Consider the following 23,308-nt stretch of genomic DNA (forward strand, 5'->3'; position numbering starts at 1 on the left):
AATGCACTCTATTTATTGATGCAGAAAAGAAAAAGACCTATTGTCAAAATAAAATAAAAAAATATAAAATAAAAGGCAGAATTTGAGGGAATAAATTATAACCCTTGATTAATGGTGTTTGGTCTCGCTCCCAATCAAGCACTTTTTTTTTTTTTGTTTTCTTCTTCCTTCCAATCTGTGTCACCAGTAGTCTTTTGTTTTGAATTGACGGAACTGCCCCTGGGAATTTGATTTATTTATTTTTTTCCCTTTGCCGTAGATAACAAGTGTTCTTTTGGGCAAAAGCAAGGGATGCGTAATGGAATGATGATGTGTGACAGAGGGGGCCTGGATCTCATGGCCGATATGAATCCACTTTGCTTGATTTGCAATGAACTTGTGCGACCGAAATTTGTTTACTTTTCCTTTCTGTTTTACTCATTGGGGTTGTTGTGTTGGGAAATCGAAGAAATACTTCAGTTTTGACCTAAATTAAATGCAATAAAAAACATATCTTTATACTATATATGATGATCATTTTGCACTTACACGTGTGTATCAAAGCCATTATTTTTTATAAAAATAAAATAATTTGCAAGTCCCATTTTTTTAAAAAACAATTTTTTAACATAAATGTGTACGTATATGACATAACCAAATTTTAAGATATAAAAAAACAACTTAAAGTTAAAGTTCCAATTGTATCAATCAACTTGAGAGATCAGTCTTGTTTAGTTAATCAAAATCAAAAATTTCATCTCATTTAATTCTAATTTATCATTACACATTTTTAAATTTCAATACAAAATATAATAAATAATCTTATTTTTTTAAATTTTAATATAAAATTAATATTTAAAAATTATATTATAATAATATTTTATTTATTACTATTTAAAACATCTCATCTCATCTCATCTGTGTAACAAAACGGGGGATTAACTTAAACTTATCCAGCCGAGCAGGGTGTTATTCTCGTGAAAGGATGCGTTGATCTGGGGCTTTCCGCTTTGTTAAAGTTGGAAATCGACGTCAATGCCGCCGCAATAATTTACCCGCCGAGCTTGATTTTTATTTTTATTTTTTGGTGCGATAAAAGGAAATTAAAATTCAACAGGCAAGACAAATATGTGGGGGGAACGGCCCACCTCCGCACATCTCGCTCCACGTATCACGCCGAGGATTGGCCGTACATCCGAGTATACTCCGTAGCGCACTCCATGCATGGGAGGGGTCTTTGTGTGCCCATTGGTCTTCAATCTTCATTCGTATTTTTTATTACTTCTTTCTCAAATATAAGTCTAACAAGTCAAGGTTCAACATAAAGATGCTTCATTGTCTTGCCCTTTTGATTATTTTTCTACACGTTTGGTTTGAAATTTTTATACACAGAACATGAGGGGCAAAGCACCCAACGGGACTTTATTTCTTTCGTTCAATGTTTTACGTGTTCTTTTAGTAATACGGACAAGATAACAGCTATTTATGAATTGAAAAGTTCTACACGAAAGTCTTATATTATTAACATTTATTTAATCAATATTTAATTTCTTATTTTTATTTTTTTATTTTAATGTTTAAATATATGTGTATAAATATAATGAAAAAAATAACAAATAACATATTAGTTAGATGGAGGATATGTATGTTGTAAGGCTTAGTTGTATCATTCCTCTTATAAGTTATACGTGTAAATATATATAATTTATTAAGAAATTTCATCAGCTATAAAAAAATTATTAAAATATATATTTTTATATTAATTAACATGACAACTGGCAATTATTTATTTTAGCCTATATTACTACTATTTATGTCTTGGGGGAGTTTATTATAGTGTGAATACTTCGCCTAAAAGTCTTTTCCATTGATGAAGAGGGCTAGAGTTTTGATTAGCAAGGGAGCATTGGCAACAATAATGGATTACAATTTACAATTGACTTGAAACGGTTAGGACGGTGCACTTTTACGCTTTACAGGTTTTGCATTAAGGACACGGGGGTGACACAGCCAGAGTGTCCAATCTCCTCCACCAACCAAATCCACGAGATCTTACACGTCATCCAAATAATTGAACTACAGTTGAACAATACGCACCAACCTGTCACCCATGACTCATTGGATTTATGCATGTGAAATTGCCACCAAGATTTTCACCACGTCACCAGCCCAACTGATCATCACCCCTCAAAACCAACACCTTTATTTGTGGAAAACACGACATGACATAATAATTAGAAAAGAATAATGTAAATGAATTTCGACCGCCAAGGATCAGGTTGATTAAATTCAAATTTTCAGAATCAAACCCATGACAACTTTAAATACAGTGGGACCAGAACATAATTTAGAAATATAAATAAGAAAAAGAAGTAGAATAAGAAAAAGCTACAGTTACTGGCCAGCCTGCCAAATCACATGATTGATGTTTCTTTGATGTTGGGCCGTCAACATAATTTACTTTTAACTGTGGATTGTTTAAGTATAGGTGAATGAAAATTGTAATCATTATGGATCATAATCTCTAAGATGTAGGCATGTGCATCTACAGAAAAGGGTCTTCGTCTTCGAGCTCCTCGTCATTTTCCACGTTCTAAGTTAATGTGATGTTTTGCCACGTAGTGGTAGGTTCATCACCTTGTCACATTGATGTTCTTTCTCGTTATTATAACTTACTAATAGATTGCACGTATTTCTATTACTGCCTACCAAGTTCTTTTCATGGGAGATCCAAATTCCGCACTAAAACCTTCTCCTGAAAATTAGAGCCTTGTGTAATTAATAGCCACGATTCTAGTCAATTAATGTGTCAAGGGTTGCTTGCAACCACAACATCATAAATCCAGCTATACCCTGTCTTCGTAGTCCGGGTTGATAAGCTAATAATTTTATTTAAAATCTTTTACATCATATATTATCTATGCATTATAATTTAATTTAAAAGATAAAATTTTAAATTTAAATTTTAAAATCAAATTATATAATGAGAATAATATATAATGTAAAAATATTCAAATTGCGTTACTCGAATTATAATAGTTATTAATGTTACTTATATCAAAGCAAGGAATTGGACTCCACTCTACACCTCCCCTTCTATATTAACTTTTCGACATGATTAATCTATTAGGATTAAGTTGTTTCATTGTTATAAAAGAAAAAAAAGAAAAAAAGAACGGTACATAAGACACCATCACCTCATATTGATGAGAGAACTGTAACGTACACAAAAAAATTATACAAAATAAACCCACAAACTAATATAACTTTATACAATCTGTTAAATATATTTTATAATAAAAATAATTTTACAATCTGACATATTATATCAAGTCACATTAATTTATAAATTTATTTTTATGTAATTATTTTGTGACTAAAATATTTTCTATTAAGGAATATAGCTTTCATCAAGACAAGTATTTAATGCTTTTCGCTCACATTATTGGATCGTTGGGGCCCATATAAATATAACCTATTCTTCTTGGGCCCAGCTTCTTATTAAGTTTAGGATATGTTGGGCTTTTTCTATCAACTATTAAATAATAAGGTCTCGTTTAGTTACATAATTTAAATAAAATAAAATAAGATATTTTGTTAAAAATTAAATAAAATATTATTATAATATAAATTTTTAATGAAAAATTCCATTTGAAGTCCCCACTTGGAGACTACATATGCATGTTATTTATTAAATAAGAAAAAACATTATTTTATAAGAGATATTTTTATAATTTTAAAAAATTTTAAAGATAAAATTGTTTAGGCCTGCATTGCAGTCTTCGAATGGAAACTGTATATAGCATTGCTCATTTTTAATAAGGTCTCGTTTAGTTATACAATTTAAATGAGATAAAATAAGATATTTTGTTGAAAGTTGAATAAAATATTATTATAATATAAATTTTTAATGAGAAATTCCATTTGAAGCCCCCACTTGGAGACTGCATATGCATGTCATTTATTAAATAAGAAAAAACATCATTTTATAAGAGAAATTTTTATAATTTTAAAAAATTTTAAAGATAAAATTGTTTAGGCCTACATTGCAGTCTCTGAATGGAAACTGTATATAGCATTGTTCATTTTTAATAAGGTCTTGTTTAGTTACACAATTTAAACGAGATAAAATAAGATATTTTATTGAAAGTTGAATAAAATATTATTATAATATAATTTTTTAATGAGAAATTCCATTTGAAGTCCCCACTTAGAGACTGCATATGCATGTCATTTATTAAATAAGAAAAAACATCATTTTATAAGAGATATTTTTGTAATTTTAAAAAATTTGAAAGATAAAATTGTTTAGTCCTGCATTGCAGTCTCCGAATGGAAACTGTATATAGCATTGCTCATTTTTAATAAGGTCTCGTTTAGTTACACAATTTAAATGAGATAAAATAAGATATTTTGTTGAAAGTTGAATAAAATATTATTATAATATAAATTTTTAATGAGAAAGTCCATTTGAAGTCCCCACTTGGAGACTGCATATGCATGTCATTTATTAAACAAGAAAAAATATCATTTTATAAGAGATATTTTTGTAATTTTAAAAAATTTTAAAAATAAAATTGTTTAGGCCTGCATTGCAGTCTCCTAACGGAAACTGTATATAGCATTGCTTATTTTTAATAAGGTCAATTTAGTTACACAATTTAAATGAGATAAAATAAGATATTTTGTTGAAAGTTAAATAAAATATTATTATAATATAAATTTTTAATATTAGTTTTGTTTTTAAATTTGAAAAAGTTGAATTATTTATTATATTTTGTGTAGATATTTGAAAATTTTATAATAATGAAATGAGACGAGATAGTTTAGATTTGGATGAACAAACTAGGCTTAAATAATTAAGAGAAAAATTTTAATCAGTTATATTCTAATTTCTGTAAGTTACAATGGATGTATGTGTCAAGAAGGGTACAAAAGGTATCCTTGATTAACATAACTATATATATATATATTGATTAAATTCGTGAGTAAATTTGTGAGGCATGCTTTCGTTGAAAACTTGCCCCATCTTTTCTAGACCCAGGGACCATTTAATATATTCTGTCTCCTTCTTTATATCTTTGTATGGGCTCTATATATATTGAGCTTTACGCGATCCCCAAAAGGAAAAGATTTTAATTAAGTTTCACAAGCAAGCCGCAAATTTAGAATCTCGAACTTTTGTCCTCCCAATGCACCAAAACCAGCAGTGCAGTCCCACTACGATACCTCAACTCTTCTTTTCATTTCTTTGTTGGGGAACGAAGTCATGAGGTTTCTTTGAATGGAGTTAGGGTCCCCATGTGCCTCTCTCACTGATGAACTTAATTCCCAGCTCTAACTACTTTTAAGCTTCATGAAGAACAACTACCACATCAACCAATTTAACTAACACCCATAATAACGAATCAAAATAGAGCCAAAGAAATCATTTCCACGATTAAAGAAAAAGAAGAAGAAGAATATAGGCAGTAGTACTTTTGGCATTGAAGAGAGGGTCGGGGCCTAGGGGGGAATGTACGTAACAACACTTTGTCTTTGCGAAAACACCTTCTTTAAGCTTTTAGCGACAAACTAATGCCCCTTTTTAAATTTATAATGATATTTATGAACTTGGCCCGACTCAGTAATTACGCCTAACACATACACATGCGACAAACATTTAAAAGGAAAATCCTCAGTGCACTGGTAAAGTGTCCTGATCGGTATTTTCTTTTTATTTTTAAAAAAATACATACACATATGACATATACTTAAAAAAATAAAAAATAAAAAGGAAACAAGGACGCATAGAATCTCAAATCGTATGGGCTTCAAGTCCTTCACCCGCTACTTACATTCTGGGCCGCTTTGGGTTAATCCCAGGAAAAGTGGCGCCCAAATTAGGCGGGGATCGGATCGGTTCGTGAAAATTCCGTTCTGTTTGCTTGTGTTGAATTGGAATTCCTCATTTTGCGCAATCCTTATTTTTAAAAGAATTCCCTTTGGTTCGTTTTGGTTTCAAATACGTAGCTGTAAAGCAAACAGAGGTCCGTAATGGATTTGGCTTGTTTAATGTTGAATTTGCGCATTTAATACTATGCAACTCGACGTAGCTGAAATTTGTTTTCTATGATTTCGGGTTTAGAGGATTCGTATATCATTTTAATTATTTCTACATTAAGCAACCAATGTCAAATTGGATTTGCACACCATTTTCAAATTGGATGGTCCTGTTTTATGCATTGAAATCTTTGTTAAACCGTCTGGGATTTGTTCTCGGATTTTGGGATATGAAAATTGATTTGAGAATTGCTCTCGTGTCGTTTGGGTGCTAAGGTATTACAGGACGAAGACACGTGCATACTCTCTCTCTCTCTCTCTCTCTCTCTCTCTCTCTCTCACACACACACACACACACACACATTACAGTAGAAGTATAGGCAACCTACAGTTTACCGGCTTAACTTAATTGCTTGGCTTATTTGAGTTGTGTTTTTCTTTTCGTTTGGGAATTTTGCCGATACTGGATAATTGTGATAAACTTGGAACAAATTTGAGCTTTTATTACCAAATCTTTGAACCACAAGTCGTTTAGATGGTCTATAATATTTGCAACATTATATTTTCACTTAGTTCTTTTTTAATGGAAAAGGCGTTATTTGAACATACTTTTACATGGTAACGTAACTTTATTTTAGTGCTTGTCAGTAACCAATCAATTCCACTATGCACATTTTTTTTTTTTTTGTGTAAAAAAATATGTACGAGTTATCTTTCTATGGCTACTGATAGGGTTCTGGGATTTAACTCTGTTTAATATTTTTCCCTGACATGTTAATTAGAATTATGTTGACAATGGGTCTTTTTGTTTTTGGGATTTGATGGCAGCGAGGAGGATTTGGGTGGTGAAGCTTCATTGTGTTTGATGTTCTTATTGCCATGCATGTCTAAGATATGGTGTTTAAGAAGAGGCTAGATCCTGCAATTAATGGCTTCCGGGTCCCCACTATACCTAGAGCTCCCAGATCTGTTAGAGTAAGCATTTTACAGCAATTCTAAGTTGTTCAGGTGTTTCCAGTATTGTATGAGCTGAATTCTGGTTCTAACTCTATAAATGTTGTTGATTGATTCCAGAGGAGGAGGCCTCTGTGTAATAAAGTTGAGGATGGTAGACTCTGTGCATTTGAATTATTGGCTTCTATAGCTGGCAAGTTATTGCAAGAAAGCGAAAGTTCTGCTTCTAGCAATGCGTCGGAAAGATCTGATCATGCCACTGGCAAAAATGTCAAACAGGAACATCAAGTTGAGGACAAACCATTCAAGGAAGGGTGGATTTATCAGGGAAGATGTGGAGACGGTTATTTTGCCTTTGAGGTGGCGTCGCAAAACATCTGTCACAAGTCCACCCTGAAGGAAAGTTGTTCACATGCTGATAGTGATGGGATCTTGGAATGCAATTCCATCATTAATAATTCTGATTGCTCTCGGAAAGTCAGTGCCAATGTGTCTGAGTTTGGAACAAAATATAGTGAAGTGGAGGGAGGCTCCTCTCATTTTGGGGAGTCTTTTGACGCTAATGTAAATAATGAAATCGAAAGACAGCAAGAGGTTCAGGGGTTGGAAACTGAAGGTGCTAATACATGTAGTTCAAAGGATTCAATGGAATTGTGTCAGAAACCCACTGCAGTAATCAATACTGACAGTAATGTTGGATTGCCATTGTGCGAGGACACTGCATCAGATGCTTGTTTTTCCAGGTATAGGAATGATGTTATGTTAGGTAGTAGAGATGATGACGAAAATTTTTCCAGATGCTTCAAACCTAGAACCAAGGCAAAGGATTTTAGGTCTCCATCACGTATTGCAGAGCGAAGAATAAAGAAGTTTCTTACTTCCAGATACTGGAAAGCAGCTCCAAAGTTGAAGGATTGTGAACTTTCTAGATCTGGTAGGCAGCTGATTAATTGTTTGATCCTAGTATGACTCATATTTATCCTATGCTTGATTTTCAAGTATATTTGATCGTTAATTCTAGTTCTTATTAATGAAGTTTATGACCTCTGCATTTTTAGATGGGGGATTAAAGCAGTTTTATCACAAGAGGAAACCCTCCAGGAACCGTGAAAGATATCAGCGTGACATGCTCTTTAAAAAGAGAAAAATGTTTGACCAAAGCTCAGTAGTGATTTCTGTTGGTGGGTTCAGTAGTGAAAGTGTTTCTAATTCATCCAAGAAAGGCATGACTGAAGATAAGGATGACTCGGCAATAATGTTGCATGGAGGTCCTTTTCTGCTTATTAATCCATTATTAGTGTTTCTTAGAGCTGTTGTGATTTGAGTCATTCTTAATAAATGTCGTTGTTTTTGCAGCAAATGGGGTAAAAAAGGTGTCATCTTCAGTTATAGGACATGTGCCCTTCCATTCTAAGGATTCTCATGGTACTAGAGTGTTTGATTGTTTGATGCAAATTTAGTCTTTTGATTTTGTTTTGTTCTTGCATCCAGGAGTTCTGATGTGTTTATGTCTCTCCGTGCAGTGAAGTTTAGCATTAAGTCCTTCAAGGTGCCTGAACTTCTTATTGATGTCCCAGAAACTACCACTGTTGGTTCACTGAAGGTATGAAAACAACGGGACCTTCTTTTCATATTGACTATCATATTATATTTAGAAGAAAAAAGAATGTGTATATTGTCAGGGCTGCACATTGCAAGTATTACGACCCTACATTTTTTTAAGACCCTACATTAGAAGTACGATGACCCTAGGTTAATGAGGGTTATATGGTAAAATATTCTGAAAAAGATATCACCCATAAATTTTTTTTTTGATAAGTAAAAGATAAATATTATTGATCAAAGATATCACCCATAAATGCTATGCAGATCTATCATTTTTATCATTGAATTTTGCTTGTAGTTTCCAAGATTCTTTTGTTAGTGATCGGGACAATTGCTTGTCTGTTGCAATAGTAATGGGTTGTCTTAAGTTAGTCGTTGGCATGTGTAATTTATTTATTTATTTTTATTTTTTGATTTCTACATTATATTATGGTATTTCTTCTCTCTTTTTTTTTTTGGTAGAGGACTGTTATGGGGGCAGTAACTTCTGTACTTGGAGGTGGATTATGTGTTGAAGTGCTTCTTCAAGGCAAGAAGGTTAGAGATGATAACAGGACACTATTGCAGACCGGAATCTCTAGTAAAGACAATCTAGATTCTCTGGGTTTTGAATTGGAGCCCAGTATCGTGCAAACTCCTCCACCTTTGTGCTCTAGCGACTTTCATCCCATTTTGTCATGTGACTCTTCTCCACTTTTAACCAGGTTATTCAAATTTTCTTTTGCAAAACCTTTTTTCAGAGTTGGCATTTGCATGGCTTGGTCATTTGTTATTACTTTAAAGCATAAATGGTTATTAATTCTTTCTTTTACTTTGCTTAAATTTTAATCCTTTATTCATCTATAATTTCATGCAAAAAATAATGAAGGGAGCATGCAATGAAGCCACCCCTCATAAGATTTAAGTAGGACGCAGTGGTAGTGCCCCTTAAGGGCGCCATTGACTGTTGTAATTTTAAGTGCATTGATATTCTTGGTTTAAGTTCAACTCCATCAAATTGTGAATCGTTGGTTTTTTTTTTTCGTATAATGCATTTTAAGTTATGTTTACAATGGCTAATATTATATTGCTTATCAAGTAAATAATACGTTACTTATCAAATAAATATTGCATTACCTTCTTTCCAGATTCCCAGGAAATACTATTGTAGAGATCTGTGATCCCTTAGTTGACCCTTCGGTAATGAATTCGGGAAGCCATGTTGAGAGTGGTCATGAGATAGTTTCCTCCCATATTGACACAACTGACAAAAGTAAGCCGGATTCCCAAGCTCTAGTTGCCCTTCCAGCAAAGAGCATGGAGGCACTGACTTTAATTCCCTTGAACCAAAAAACAAGGCATTCTGAACTTGCACAGCGTCGAACAAGGAGACCATTCTCTGTTTCAGAAGTAGAATCATTGGTGCATGCAGTGGAGAAACTTGGAACTGGAAGGTGTGAAGCTCTTCAGCACTCGTTGGTTCAACTTGAGAGATTCTCGTATTTATTTATTTATTTAATCTTCTTTTGTAAGGAGAGACCGTTTCATTTTCTAGAAAAGAAACCTCAGTTTTTCAAATTGCTTTCACATTCCGCAGGTGGCGTGATGTTAAATTGCGCTCTTTTGAGAATGCAGACCATCGAACTTATGTGGACTTGAAGGTAATTATTTCTAGTGTTACTATATATGTATTAATAGAATGCAAAAATATTTCGAGGGGTCCTCATTCTAGATGTACGGGTTCATAACTGAACTGCTCTTTGCCAAACTCAGTGTTTGATTTCAATATTTTGAGGTCTCTGAGATAGGATTTCCCTGTCATTCCAACTTGGGGTATACAATGTGTTTTTGCGGTTTTGTGCAGGACAAATGGAAAACACTGGTTCACACAGCAAGAATCTCCCCGCAATAGAGAAGGGGAGAGCCTGTTCCCCAGGAACTATTGGATCGAGTCTTGGCTGCTCATGCTTACTGGTCTCAACATCCATCTAAGCAACATTGATTGCATCAGGCTGGAACCGTGAAGATCTTGGAAGCCCCAGCCGATAGACATGGAGTTGAAGATATCTAAATTGTCATGATGTAAAGAAGGAAAGAAAAGAAATGCTGACAGGAGAACAGAAAACGAAATTTGTATAAATCATTCGAATTCATTGTAATATTCTCACACTCACTCAATTCATCGTGTGCTTCTCCTTTGTGGAGAGGTTCGCATTTGTAAATGATTAGATGGAATCAGGTCACATTCTAACAGACATTACAATGTTGTTTAGTTCAATTTATTCAATTTCATGAATATATTTTGTGTAAAGTTCAGAGAACAGAAACTAGAAAATTGTACAAATCTTATTACATTCTTTGAAATCCTCATTTATTGTTGATCTTAGAACTTGGCTTCCATATATAGACAGTGAAGTACTGGCTTTCAATATCACATGGGTATAATGATAAGATTGCAAGTTTGGGCGCTGGCATGAGGGTTTGTCAACATCTCTGGACCCCGCCCCAGTCGTTGGATGAAGCTGAGATGGGGGACCTTTGACCCCCAGCCAACCCTAGCCTAGCCTAGGACCATCAATTTGCAAGTTATTTTTGCACTTTTGTCGATATCACGTACAATTGGGACTCCTAGGATCACCATGATCACTCATTCCATTGCACTTATCCACCAGCAGACGTCCGAGCACGTCTGTTTGAAATTGTTTGGATCAAACTGACCTAACTTGCTTTTAATTAAACAAACTGATAAAATACTTAAGTTGACGTTAATAACTGTTAACAAAATATCCTTCTCTGCAGATGTATCCACGACAAGGACACGACCATTCAAGTGCAGCTTCAGACATAATACATCCTTATCTCATTGACACAGCATGTAAATAGAAACGAGATAACAAATAAATAAAAAAAAACAATAATCATATGAACCTGTTGTCGGGCTACTGTTTTTTTTGTTTTGTTTTGTTCCTGACGAGCCATAGAATTAGGACGCCCGACTTCTTAATAAAATCAACTCCTTCGCGGTCAATAGATTGCCCTATTCCTCTGAAGTCTGAATATGGGTACTGGTTATGAAGTGGATGAAAAAAGGTCTTAACTGATGATGGCATGCACCTCCATTTGTTTACTATGAAATGGATTTGTTATTGCAGATAACTTTTCTTTGTTTATTCTTCGGATCTTTACAAAAGAGTATGCGCGATCTTACATGGACGTGAGATCCGATCGTTTTGTTTATTTTCTGTTCATCTTCTTTTCACGTGAACAATTAACTATCTCATCATACGTCCGCACTAAGTAAAAGCTCTCTGCATGATCTGGTTCCAACAACCTTTTGCTTTCGCAAAAAAACAAAAAGGTTGGAATATGAAGATAAAATGGTTAGCAACTTTGTATATCGGAATTAACAAACTATATATACAACGTTTTGGAGCTTGGTGTTCTCCACCAACAATCATATGGGATTCTATGAAATCGAAGTCACTTTTTAGAGAGAATTCAAAGGAGTAGATCATCAACTTAATTAGCATGTTCAAGATCCTGTGAAAGGAGCACTACGTGTTCAATTTTTGTTTAAAACTGGATTCCTTTAATGTGTTACAAAACACTCGATCTACACTATCAGCTATAAAGGAATAATTAATCATGAATGAATGTTTTTATGACAGCGCAGACATGTATATGCGGAATAATATATATGTCCACACAGGTATAACCCTTTCTCTCTCTCCCTTCCCTCAAAAACTGAACTAAACGAATATCGTACCAATGAAAAAAGAGGTAATAAAAGAGACAGAAAACAGAACAAAACAAATGTGGAGGTGGGGGCGCGGCATAAATACCATAGTGAGCATACCTGTTGATTACAATGCAACCTCCATGAACTGGTCGAAGAAATCAGACACCCCCCCCCCCCCCCCCCCCCCCCCCTCGCCTAAGATATTTGACGTCTGAGATTGTTTTGTTCCCATCAATTCATGAGCGCCCAAATCCTCATCACCCTCTGCCAGCAAACCAGCCTTCCTTTTTTTTAGCCGGAGCAGCCCTGCTTTTCGCTTCTTCAAAGTGGAGGATAGGCTGTTTAAACACCTCTCTTTCTCTCTCTCCTTGAGGTTTTGGCTCAGGTACGTGCATAATCTTTATATTCCAGCTGCTATGACTTTAAGCTATCTTGCAATAAATTGTTTTTCTTCTTGTATGAGTATCACTCTCTCTGTGTCTATTTTTAATTAGATTACTGTTTGATACATTCAAACTCTGAAACTGTAGAACACTACATTATTTTTTTATCCATTTCATTGCCCTTGATTCCATTTTTGGTTATTGAATGTGTTTGGACGCACGTTTTATGACGCGGTAAATTGCCTAAAGCTAGCATTTTTCTTGTCCCATTTTTCACATGCTTTTGATTGCCTTTCATCTTTATCCGGTTTTAGTTTCTGCGCTTCGAAACAGAAAGTGGACTGTTACTTGTGAGATTATAGTGAGGTCAACCTTCTTAGGTTTTGGGTATTAGAGTTTTTGAATGTTTTTCTACAATCTAGATGGCCATGGATCAATCTTCGAGAGGATTCTGCGGCACCAAAGGATTAAATCCGGGTGATGAGACTTCTTTGGGGTTATGGAATCCGAATCTTATCAGCCGATTCAAAATGGACAATACCTTTGTTGATCAAAACTACACACGTATTCCTCCCCTGCCAACTGATCCAATACCTAGCAATTTGGAATTGACTTCCTGCGTGAACTCAGAAGGAGATTCGCATGAAGACTGTGATTTTAGTGATGTAGTTTTGAGGTACATAAACCAGATGCTCATGGAAGAAGATATGGAAGAGAAGGCTTGCATGTTTCAGGAGGCACTTCAAGCCACCGAGAAATCATTGTACGAGGCCCTTGGGGAGAAGTATCCTCCTACACCTGATCATGCTGTGGCGCCTTATGTGGATCAAAACTACGAAACCCCAGATGAAAGTCATGCTTTGAATCAAGATGATTATACCTTGTGTACTATCAGCTCTAGAGGTACCATCTCAGCAGGTGCTGGGTGGACTTGTGATTTGGGAGAGCTTAAATCATCGCGTATTGTCTCTGTGTTTACCCCTCAGTCGTCCTACAGCTCCACTCACTGGACGGGTAATGTTGTAGATGGGTTCGTGGATTCCCCAGTCAGCCCTCTTGGAGTGCCAGCAATATTTTGTGAGAGTGAGTCTGTCATGCAATTTAAAAGAGGGTTCGAGGAAGCAAGCAGGTTTCTTCCCAATGGAAATGGTCTGATAGCTGATTTGGAGAGTAATGGTTTGGTTTTGAAAGAACTGAAGGAAGATGCTAAGGATGTGGTAGTTAAGATTGAGGAGTACCATGAGAGTCAGCACTCCTTAGACGGGATGAGGAGAAAGAAGAATCCTTATCTTGTGGATGTGAACTTAAAGGAAGGGAGGATTAGCAAGCAGTTGGCAGTCTCTGCAGAATCAACTGTGACTTCAGAAATGTTTGATATGGTTTTGCTAAATGATGGAAAATGTGAATTTGTACTTCATCAAGCTTTGCAAAATGGGACAAGCGAGAATGTGCAGCAGAATGGTCGGTCCAAAGGGTCGAATGGTGGAAAGGCACGTGGGAAGAAGAAGGGAGGTAAAAGGGATGTGGTAGATTTGAGAACTCTCTTGACGCTTTGTGCACAAGCCGTTGCAGCCAATGACCAGAGGAACACTAATAAGCTACTGAAGCAGATCAGACAGCATTCTTCTCCTATCGGAGATGGGATGCAAAGAATGGCCCATTATTTTGCCAATGGTCTTGAGGCACGCATTGCTGGCTCTGGTACTCACATTTATACTGCCCTGATTACCAGGCCAACTTCAGCTGCTGATGTCTTGAAAGCTTACCATCTTTTTCTTGCTGCCTGTCCCTTTAAGAAGCTTTCAAATTTCTTTTCAAATAGAACCATTATGAATTTATCTAAGAAGGCAACAAGGCTCCATATTGTTGATTTTGGTATCCTTTATGGTTTTCAATGGCCTGGCCTCATTCAGTGTCTCTCGTCTAGGCCTGGTGGACCTCCTAAGCTTCGAATTACTGGAATTGATCTTCCTCAACCTGGTTTTCGGCCTGCAGAAAGGGTTGATGAGACAGGACACCGCTTAGCAAAATATGCAGAGACTTTCAATGTTCCATTTGAGTTCAATGCGATTGCACAAAAGTGGGATACCATCCAAGTTGAGGATCTAAACCTTGACAATGAGGAGGTGCTTGTTGTCAACTGTATGTACAGATTAAGAAATCTACTTGATGAGACAGTGGTGGTAGAGAATCCAAGAGATATTGTTTTAAACCTGATCAGAAAGATGAATCCAGATGTTTTCATACAGGGCACCGAGAATGGGGCCTTTAGTGCACCCTTCTTCATCACAAGATTCCGAGAGGCGCTATTCCATTACTCTACTTTGTTTGATATGCTTGAGACTACCGTGCGCCGTGAGATTGAGGAGAGGCTACTTATTGAGAAGGAGATATTTGGGCGTGAGGCAATGAATGTCATTGCATGTGAGGGCTCAGAGAGGATTGAGAGGCCTGAGACATACAAGCAATGGCAGCTCCGGAATATGAGGTGTGGGTTTAGGCAACTCCCTTTGAACCGGGAGATCGTGAACATGGCAAAAGATTGGGTAAAATCATCTTACCACAAGGATTTTCTGATTTATGAAGATGGTGAATGGCTGTTGCAGGGGTGGAAGGGACGAATTGTTTATGCACTCTCTTCTTGGAAGCCAGTTAGTTAGGCACCTTACTGTTGATTATTCGTTGAAGGTCATGGGATTCTCCTTGCAATTGCCTTGCGGTAGGGGATATGCTCTGAGAATTTCTTCCCCTATTTCTGATACATAAAGTCAAGGTACTGAAATATCACGGCTAAAAGAATATTTTTATTTCTCTTCCTCCTACTGATACCTCAATGTTGATGTTCGTATGGTGGTAAAGTGAACTTAATATGAATGGCTGAATACTTTTTTGCCGAGCAGGTTAACTGGAGGCAGAATAAAGACTGCTGCCTGCTTGTTGTCATCGTTCTATGGAAGACCTATTCTTGAATTGTAGGTAGAAAGAAGCGACACTACTTGACATTTCCCAGTAATTGACATCTTGTTTGCTATATTGGTCTATACACATTTGTTTGATAACCTTAATTTAAAATAAATATTTTAAACTCTCTTTATGTATTTATCTTTTTCACTCAAGGCCTTAAAATTCATGAAAAAATTCAAAAGTATCTTTATAGGTAAAAATAACATTGGAAACCTTTAGTTATTGGAGAGAGAGAAGTTACAAAATATCGTTGAAGTCTTTGAAGGAGGAAACACTTTACAGGTCCGAGATTTTACATTGCTTGCGGAAACCGAAAAAAAAAAAGGAAAATATATATATCACATGCCATTTCTTTCGTAAGTCACTTGTAAATTTACAGTATCATATATCAAAGAATGTCAACAAAAATAGGTTCGTCCTACTGACCAAAGACCTGTTTCTTTTACTGGTGCCTAAAAACACAATAGGATACAAGAAAGAGTCAGTGTAAATAGTATAGCAGTCGAAGGGTATTTGATTAGCAGACAGAAAGTCGTAATTAGATCTGCAATTGCATGCTTACTGGGGTTTTCATGGATCTGCAACCTTTTTTGTCGTTAAATAGATTGTTTTATCATTTATGTCACGCGTTTTCGTTAAGTTTTTCGTTAAAGTTTAAATAAAAGTAGAATAAAATATTATTAAAATATTATTATTATTATTTTAAAATTTAAAAAAATTAAATTATTTATTATATTTTATATGTAAATTTGATAAAATTATAATGATAAGATAAAATAAGATAAAATGAAATATTTTTACTATCTAAACGGGACTTTCAACTATCTTACTGGTGATCCAATGGTTCACAAGGTTTCAATTCTAACAAAAATAATTTAAAAAAAAGTAAATAAATTTAAAACTTATATAAAAAATGTATTTTTTAATGGTAAATCTTATTTTTTTAAAATAGAGTATATGAAACTTGTATATCTTAAAACTGTATCTAACATTACTCTTAATAAAAAAATATTGAGAATTTGTACAAGATATAATAGTGTAAGATCATCGGTATTAAATTGGACAAAATTATAGCAAAATTTAGCTAAAATAGGTCATTTTTCCTACTTTGTTTAGGAAAATGATAGAATATGTCTACTAAATATGCCTACTCATATATTTTTTATTTTTTTAAAATTTTTTCCTACAGTTGAAAACATATATTTTGAAATTTTGAAAAATGGAATAATTATAATCACAAATCACCAATAAAAATTTGAAAATTGAATTTGTTCTCAAATTAGCTGTAATAGAAAGAATGACTCAGCCAATAACGAGGAGTGCACGACAGCTATAATAGAAAGAATCCTCTCATTCATCAATGACGAGTTTCTTCTGTAAGAGGATTCTCTTTTGGTAAAGTATGTTGATATTTTTATTCCGTGATTCTTGTGTGGTTGGAAAAAGTCTAGAATTTAATGGACTTAGAGAGTCATATAATGTGACGATGATTTACAGTAATGCACCCAGGCCGAATCATTTATAAACTATATCGCAGCTGATATCTGCGAAGCCAGTCTTCACCCTTCTCAAAGTAATCTGTTCTACTGAAAGTTTGTGTTGGAAACTGTGGATCAACAGCATAAACAGCAGCCCCACGCCATGCGTCAAGAACAGGATCAACTGCTCTTACCACCTTTATAGGCGACCCAGATGGCCTAATCATCCGGATTCCTGCTTCCAAGCGCTCCGCAATACCAGGGAAAAGACAACTGCCACCGGTCAAAAATATTGAATTAGTCAGTCTCTCCTCCACATCTTGACCCACGGATGGCAACCTCCTTATTGAGTTCCCAGCCATCTCATCTAACCCTGCCTGATCCACCCCTATCCAGTTGGGATGAAATAAAATTTCAGGGCATCGGAACCTTTCGACCCCAAGAACAATCTGGTGGTCTTCCTTGGTCAGAGGACGAAATCGTGGTACTTCAACAGGTTGAGAGGTGCCTAATTCTGACTTGGGAACAAATGTCGGATCTATTTCCTGTCACAGTATTACAGACATTGAGACTTGTACCTGAATTAAAAATAAACGGCCAAAATAAAAGGGTAGTTCGAGATATAGGTCAATCTCACGGCAAGAAAAACTGACCTGGAGCCTGGAAGATATGCGAGTCAGTTCTGCTTCCTCCTGATCTGGTCCCTCATCATAATCATCATTATCTTTGCTCATCAGTTTGTAAAGTTGCCAATCTTCATCCCTGGCACCAAAAGTATCCTCGCCCTTTCCTCGATCAAAGGCTGCTGTAGTTAAGAGGCGCATCCTTTCCCTCTGCGCTGCACTCAATCTCTCACCACGACCAACAGCTCCAGACATACCATTTCCATTTGTATGGTTCCCATTTGTTTTAAGACGTTTTCGCTGCTCAACTTTCTCAGAAAGCTCTTTGTATTTATCACGCAGCTGCTCTAAATAAAGCTCTGGGTTCTCTCTATATGAAAAGAAAAAGAAGAAAAATGATGAACAGAGAGAAGTGTGCTTATTAAAAGGAATCTACAATACTAATCATTCATTAAGTAAGGCAAGCATTCTTAAAACCTAAAGTGTTATGCTAGAATCCAGATACAATGTGATATGCTTTTCTTTCCTCTTTACTTTCTTGCTTATCCCCAACAACCCTATGCAAAAGCTTTACTTCAGACTACAAAGATTTCCCCCTTTCTCCTTAACACCCGACCACAACATTTAAAAAAAATAATAATAATAAGTTTACACATACAAGCGTTTTTCTTCGTCTTGTTGATTTTTTCTTTCTTGTTCTAATTCCGATTCATAGCGTTTCTGTTTAGCTCGCTGCCTGCCTTCAGATGTGGTTTTAAGAAACAACTGCCTCCTCTTCTCCTTCAGCTGTCAAGTGACCATAACAAAGTGAAAACTCAACATCAATGATCAGAAAAGTCACAAAAAATGGGTAGAGCCACTCTCCAGCTGGTCTCCAACACAGCGCTATAACAATGAGGTTGCATTATCATATTCATCAAAAACTCTAGCATTCAAATTCAGAAAATCTCAGAAGCAATGTCCAATATTCAAAATAAAAGTAAAATCAGGTTAGGTACAAACTTCAAAACTAGCATACATAGAAATTGCAATGCAGCTGTCTTGGTTAATAGAAATATAGCTGCATAGATGATTAATAAGTAGGTGTTTGCATAGATAATTTGGAAATAACCATTGATACCTAGTTTTAGGTCAAGGATAAATCTTCATTCCACATTCCAGACAAAACAGGTAAATATTCCAGTCCTACCTGAGGGATGGAAAAAACTAGATTATATCTTGAAAGCACAACCCGCAGAAACTGTTCTTCTCTCTTTTTTTTTTTAAGTGCAACCTAAGGAAACTTCAGATAGACAAGGCATATAAATCAGCCATTTGCCATAAAATCATACCTGGTCTGGTGTCAGCATGTTGTCAGGAATATCGATAAGAGGAAACTTTTCGTTTTGAGCAAGATCAATCTTCTCCTCAGCTTCCACTTGGTCACCCTTTGGTTCACCTTTTGCTTTCCGTAAAGATTGTGAGACTTTCTGGCGGGCAGATTCTACTTCCTGCTTGGAGACATAGGCCGTTGCTGACAGGAACGATGGAATATCATCATCTTCCACTTGTTCAAGCTGCTGTAAAAGAAATTCCAAACCATGCAATTCATTTTCTAGTTCATTAATCCTAGATGACCTCTTTGCCTCGGCCATTTCTCGCAACCTTTGACCTTGTTTCTCCTTTATGGCTGCCTTTCTTGCAATCTCTTCTTCTGAAGGAGGCTCCTCAGCTGGTGGTGGAATCCATGGTAGCTGCCAAGACCTGGTTTTATCTTCAGCTTCCTTGGTCCCTTTCTGTCACAAAAATGCCATAGTTTTATTGTCAGATACTGAAAGGGGGCCAATAGGACGGGACAAGACAGGCACTTTACCTGAAACAATCGAGCTTCAGAAGCATAATCTGGAGTGATATAACAATGCTCCATCTTCAAGTCTTCAACCTTCTCCCATGTAAACCTAGCCCTGTTGCATTTAGACAACATATTCAGAAGTTTTGCACAAACTTAATAGAAGCATAATCTTAATAAATTGTGTACTTACATGTGATAAGGGTATTTAAGTGAAAGAAGTTGCTTCAAATAATCAGTGATGTGGTATCCACCGATATTGGTTCGGCAGCTTCCTCTGTAAACAGGCTCCCCATCAATAAACTGAGAGTCAAAATGAAACACCATATCAGTGCTCCTTTTTTTTAGCAAAGATAAAACAGTAACAACGAGAATCAAATATGAAAGCTCCATAGTAAAAATAATCCATCGGTTACTTGCAATCATGTGGAGCTCTTATGGAAGGTTCTAAACATAGCTATAGACAATATCAATACATAGACATATATGTTTATGCAAGCTGTCCATTGCTTGAATACATTATGCAAGGTAGCAAAGCATACCGGAATCACGTTAGTTGTGGAAAACCCTGGGCAGATAGCAAGGCTATCTTTATCACAAACCCCAAGTTGTTGATTATATTTATAGCTGAATGCAGCATCAACACCAAATGCTGGCATAGCACAAGGAAAAGACAGATTGATCAGGACGGTAGTACATATGTTAATGGAGCAAGAGAGAACAAGAGCCAGCACAAAAGTATATCCAAAGGAAAGTGGAGGGAAATTAAAAGAAATAAACAGTGAAATGATAATGCCCATTGATCAGGCCCGTTGCTTCCGCAGGTAAGACCATGCAGATCTTGAGCTTGCCCATTAAAAGTATCTGAAGTTTCATGTCACAGTTAGTGATATACCTACTGATGGAATGCCATAAGTCTCAAAAAGAAGTTCTGCCATTTTACTACGAGACTGAACAGGGTTGCACACGCCTTCTGTAATCAGTACAGGATGATCAATCTGTGCGGCCCTCAAGTGTACATAAAGTAAGCAAAAGATTCCGTGAGCATATTGACAAATCCAAACCGTTACACAACACAAAGCATTTGAGATAAATAACCCCTCACAGCATATCATGCATGTGACTGCTATTAGCACCAATTTATACCTTGACTACACTATTTGCTTCATATAGTTCCCAATGGTCTCCAGATGCCACAAAGATGATTTCTTTGAGAAGTAATCGAAGACTTAATTAAATATACAATAGGAAAAACTATCTAAAAATAGAAAAACTATCTATTTTTAGATTAGAAAAACTACACAAAGCAAAGTTCACGTACATAAATAGTATACAATAGGAGAAACTATCTAAAAATAGAAAAAGAAAGAAAATCATGAAACTCTGAGAAAACCATGATGTAAAATAGTAAGTCTAAAGAACATAAGACCTAACACGGCAGGAAACAATTGCTAGCCTAAATCTTAACAGAAACCACATAATAATATAGAGCCACAAAACATACAAAGAGATCAGCAAGAAATAAACGTTCTACAATAAAAATTCTAAGCATCTATGTATAAAACTATGTACATTTTCATAATACCTCTGCTCCATTTGCACCCATCCGATCAAAGCCAAAGTCAAGAATCTACAGATGCAGAAAAATATTAGCGAGGCTGCTAAAAGTGTTCTGCATACAAAAAGATACACAAACTTGGACGAAATGTGTTCCAGATCTTTCTGTTAATAATCAAAGTATGCATTACTGTATTTGTGTCTAAAATGCATAATATGTACAGCCTTGTGAAACACATAAGAACCATACAAACTGATCACATTATAAATAAATATGTGGTAGAAGCCTACAAACCAGTTACCGCGCTCCTTATACAAGAACATGGGTTAAATCAAGTGTCAGTTACCCACAAGCAAAGAAGCCACTATCAGGTTGTCAATAGTAGATAAGATTTTTTTAGAAGGGATAAATGAATAAAAGCAAAGGATACCAGTGTGGATTGAAATCTCTATTTATAAGGTTTTTCAAACAATATTGTCATCCGTCATTGTGGGAAGATTTGAACAATTTTTTTTTTCTTTTCTTTTTTTAAATAAATATTTTTAGATTTAAATTCCAAAGATGATATTTCACAATGAATTGCAACAAAGTGCTAGATTTTTTAAGTAACTCAATTCATTTTCCCATGTTTTCTACAGGTTGTTTTATTAATTAGTTTCTCTTCCCGTATATTCCACTAACCCCTCAAAACAAGATTTTACTGTTTTGGTAGGGAGACAATACCAAGTTTAGATGAGAAGAAAATTCCTTGCAATGGTGCTAAAGTAGAAGCAGAGGTAAACTGATGACTGCGGGGCATTTGAAGATAAAAAGCACTTGATATTTCTAGTCCATAAAACTTAAAATGATGCATTTAAGTACTTAGCAGAGAAAGAAGAGCAAACTTACGTATTCCATTATTTCAAACTGATATACAACATTGCCATCAAAAGCTGAACGAGGCCCTGACCGAGTGCAATCAAAGTACTTCAACAGTGCAGGATCATGATCACCAACAATACTTACAGTTTCGCCTGTTCAAAAATAAAAATCCATCACCCCCCCGGGGAAAGAAAATATCGTGCTGAGATAAAGAATACCAGATTAATGGAAACAAGCTCATCAAGAGCAATCAAAAATCAGTTTTATGGTGGAAATATAGAATGCAAAAAGATGCTCAAGTCTTCGTTTCTTTTTTTCGATCACATTCTCGAGACCAAACAGAACCTATGAATTAAGAATCTAAATGCTTCTTCCCGCTAGAAAGAACAAGAATAAAATAGAAAATGTAGGAATTAAGCGTTACCGGTAGCTTTATGCCGCGGCCTCTGGACAATGTTGCGGAAAATAACACGAGGATCCGTCTCTCCGGCCCATCTGAAAAAAATTCACGAACAGATATTAACTTATAAGGATCAAAGACATGGTACCAAAACGAAAACAATGCATCACACATACGAATTTATGTATAGAGGTTGAGTTAGGCTTTCTGCGGGGGGCGTACCCGATACGAAAATAGGAGGCGCCATTGTCGATGACGATGGGCGTGGTGGAGGGGAAGAGATTGAAATCGGATTGCCGCTGTATTTGTGAAATGAATGGCATTTTCCCCCCAGGACTTTTTCGAATGGAGAATTAGGGTTTTGTGGAGTTGGGTGGGGTCGTGTGCCGTGCACTAGCTTGCTGCTGCTGCTGAGACGAAAGTCCGCAGGTCCAGCACGGTGGTGTTAGAGAACTTTCCAGCTCTGCAGCAACTAATTTGAATTCAAATCAAACATCTGCAACTGATAAAGACGAAAATGATATGAATTCAAATCTGTACAAGGCCTCAGACGAGGTAAGGCGGTTATTTACCAAAACCATAAAACTTCTACAGATACTTAGTACAAGTCTTTAGCAGCAACGTTGAATCGGATCACTCAGGAGCCGCCGAGCCGGGAGGTCCAACTCGGACCGCCTTGTGACTAGAAAGTTGGGCGCGGGAGCGAAGTAAGGTCTTGAGCCAAGCCCATAAAACCTTTGGGCTCATTTGTCTCCAGCCCATTTAAACACAATCCTCCTGGACTAGTGTTTCTACTGTTCCATGAACGCCATACAAGACAAAATCCCTTCCGATCCAGATGGCATTAGCCTTATATTCTTTGGGCTCGAAGTAGTCAATACACCTAAAATTGAAAAAGATATTATAAAGGATAAT

The 23,308-nt window shown here is 35.9% G+C and overlaps 3 protein-coding genes across 6 annotated transcripts; 2 read left to right on the forward strand and 1 right to left on the reverse strand.

Moving 5' to 3' along the window:
• Positions 1-6,760: 6,760 nt before the first annotated feature.
• LOC122301417 (telomere repeat-binding protein 4-like) lies at positions 6,761-10,886 on the forward strand. 2 transcript variants are annotated; one of them, XM_043112770.1, is made up of 9 exons: positions 6,768-6,996; positions 7,096-7,909; positions 8,034-8,243; positions 8,332-8,400; positions 8,499-8,578; positions 9,043-9,284; positions 9,708-10,013; positions 10,157-10,220; positions 10,424-10,886. In XM_043112770.1, the coding sequence occupies exons 1-9, from the start codon at positions 6,916-6,918 to the stop codon at positions 10,469-10,471; spliced, it is 1,914 nt and encodes a 637-aa protein (XP_042968704.1). In that variant the 5' UTR covers positions 6,768-6,915; the 3' UTR covers positions 10,472-10,886. The 2 variants fall into 2 exon arrangements, with proteins under 2 accessions (XP_042968703.1, XP_042968704.1); XM_043112769.1 differs by lacking the exon at positions 10,157-10,220 and having other exon boundaries at positions 6,761-6,996.
• Positions 10,887-12,468: 1,582 nt separating this feature from the next.
• Positions 12,469-15,779, forward strand: LOC122301416 (scarecrow-like protein 14). Of its 2 annotated transcripts, XR_006240183.1 has the most exons (3): positions 12,469-12,683; positions 13,104-15,454; positions 15,582-15,779. XR_006240183.1 is itself a non-coding variant. In XM_043112768.1 (2 exons), the coding sequence occupies exon 2, from the start codon at positions 13,104-13,106 to the stop codon at positions 15,339-15,341; it is 2,238 nt and encodes a 745-aa protein (XP_042968702.1). In that variant the 5' UTR covers positions 12,469-12,683; the 3' UTR covers positions 15,342-15,779. The 2 variants fall into 2 exon arrangements, 1 of the variants encoding a protein (XP_042968702.1); XM_043112768.1 differs by having other exon boundaries at positions 13,104-15,779.
• Positions 15,780-16,876: 1,097 nt separating this feature from the next.
• Positions 16,877-22,986, reverse strand: LOC122301418 (actin-related protein 5-like). 2 transcript variants are annotated; one of them, XM_043112772.1, is made up of 12 exons: positions 22,570-22,986; positions 22,418-22,488; positions 22,021-22,145; positions 21,160-21,204; positions 20,470-20,572; positions 20,117-20,226; positions 19,768-19,877; positions 19,599-19,689; positions 19,078-19,521; positions 18,405-18,532; positions 17,777-18,116; positions 16,877-17,668 (listed from the first exon to the last, which is right to left on the reverse strand). In XM_043112772.1, the coding sequence occupies exons 1-12, from the start codon at positions 22,638-22,640 to the stop codon at positions 17,165-17,167; spliced, it is 2,142 nt and encodes a 713-aa protein (XP_042968706.1). In that variant the 5' UTR covers positions 22,641-22,986; the 3' UTR covers positions 16,877-17,164. The 2 variants fall into 2 exon arrangements, with proteins under 2 accessions (XP_042968706.1, XP_042968705.1); XM_043112771.1 differs by having other exon boundaries at positions 22,616-22,985.
• Between the last annotated feature and the right edge of the window lie 322 nt (positions 22,987-23,308).

This window comes from Carya illinoinensis, chromosome 2 (assembly GCF_018687715.1).
Source record: "Carya illinoinensis cultivar Pawnee chromosome 2, C.illinoinensisPawnee_v1, whole genome shotgun sequence".
Taxonomy (NCBI): domain Eukaryota; kingdom Viridiplantae; phylum Streptophyta; class Magnoliopsida; order Fagales; family Juglandaceae; genus Carya; species Carya illinoinensis.

Coding starts and splice junctions, on each gene's coding strand:
- LOC122301418 (XM_043112771.1), bottom strand. CDS start 22,716: ATGCCATTCATTTCACAAATACAGCGGCAATCCGATTTCAATCTCTTC. Junction 20,573..21,159: donor TGGGTGCAAATGGAGCAGAG/GTATTATGAAAA, acceptor AGGGCCGCACAG/ATTGATCATCCTGTACTGAT. Junction 19,690..19,767: donor CTTAAATACCCTTATCACAT/GTAAGTACACAA, acceptor TAAATGCAACAG/GGCTAGGTTTACATGGGAGA.
- LOC122301417 (XM_043112769.1), top strand. CDS start 6,916: ATGGTGTTTAAGAAGAGGCTAGATCCTGCAATTAATGGCTTCCGGGTC. Junction 7,910..8,033: donor TTGTGAACTTTCTAGATCTG/GTAGGCAGCTGA, acceptor CTGCATTTTTAG/ATGGGGGATTAAAGCAGTTT. Junction 9,285..9,707: donor TCTTCTCCACTTTTAACCAG/GTTATTCAAATT, acceptor CCTTCTTTCCAG/ATTCCCAGGAAATACTATTG.
- LOC122301416 (XM_043112768.1), top strand. CDS start 13,104: ATGGCCATGGATCAATCTTCGAGAGGATTCTGCGGCACCAAAGGATTA.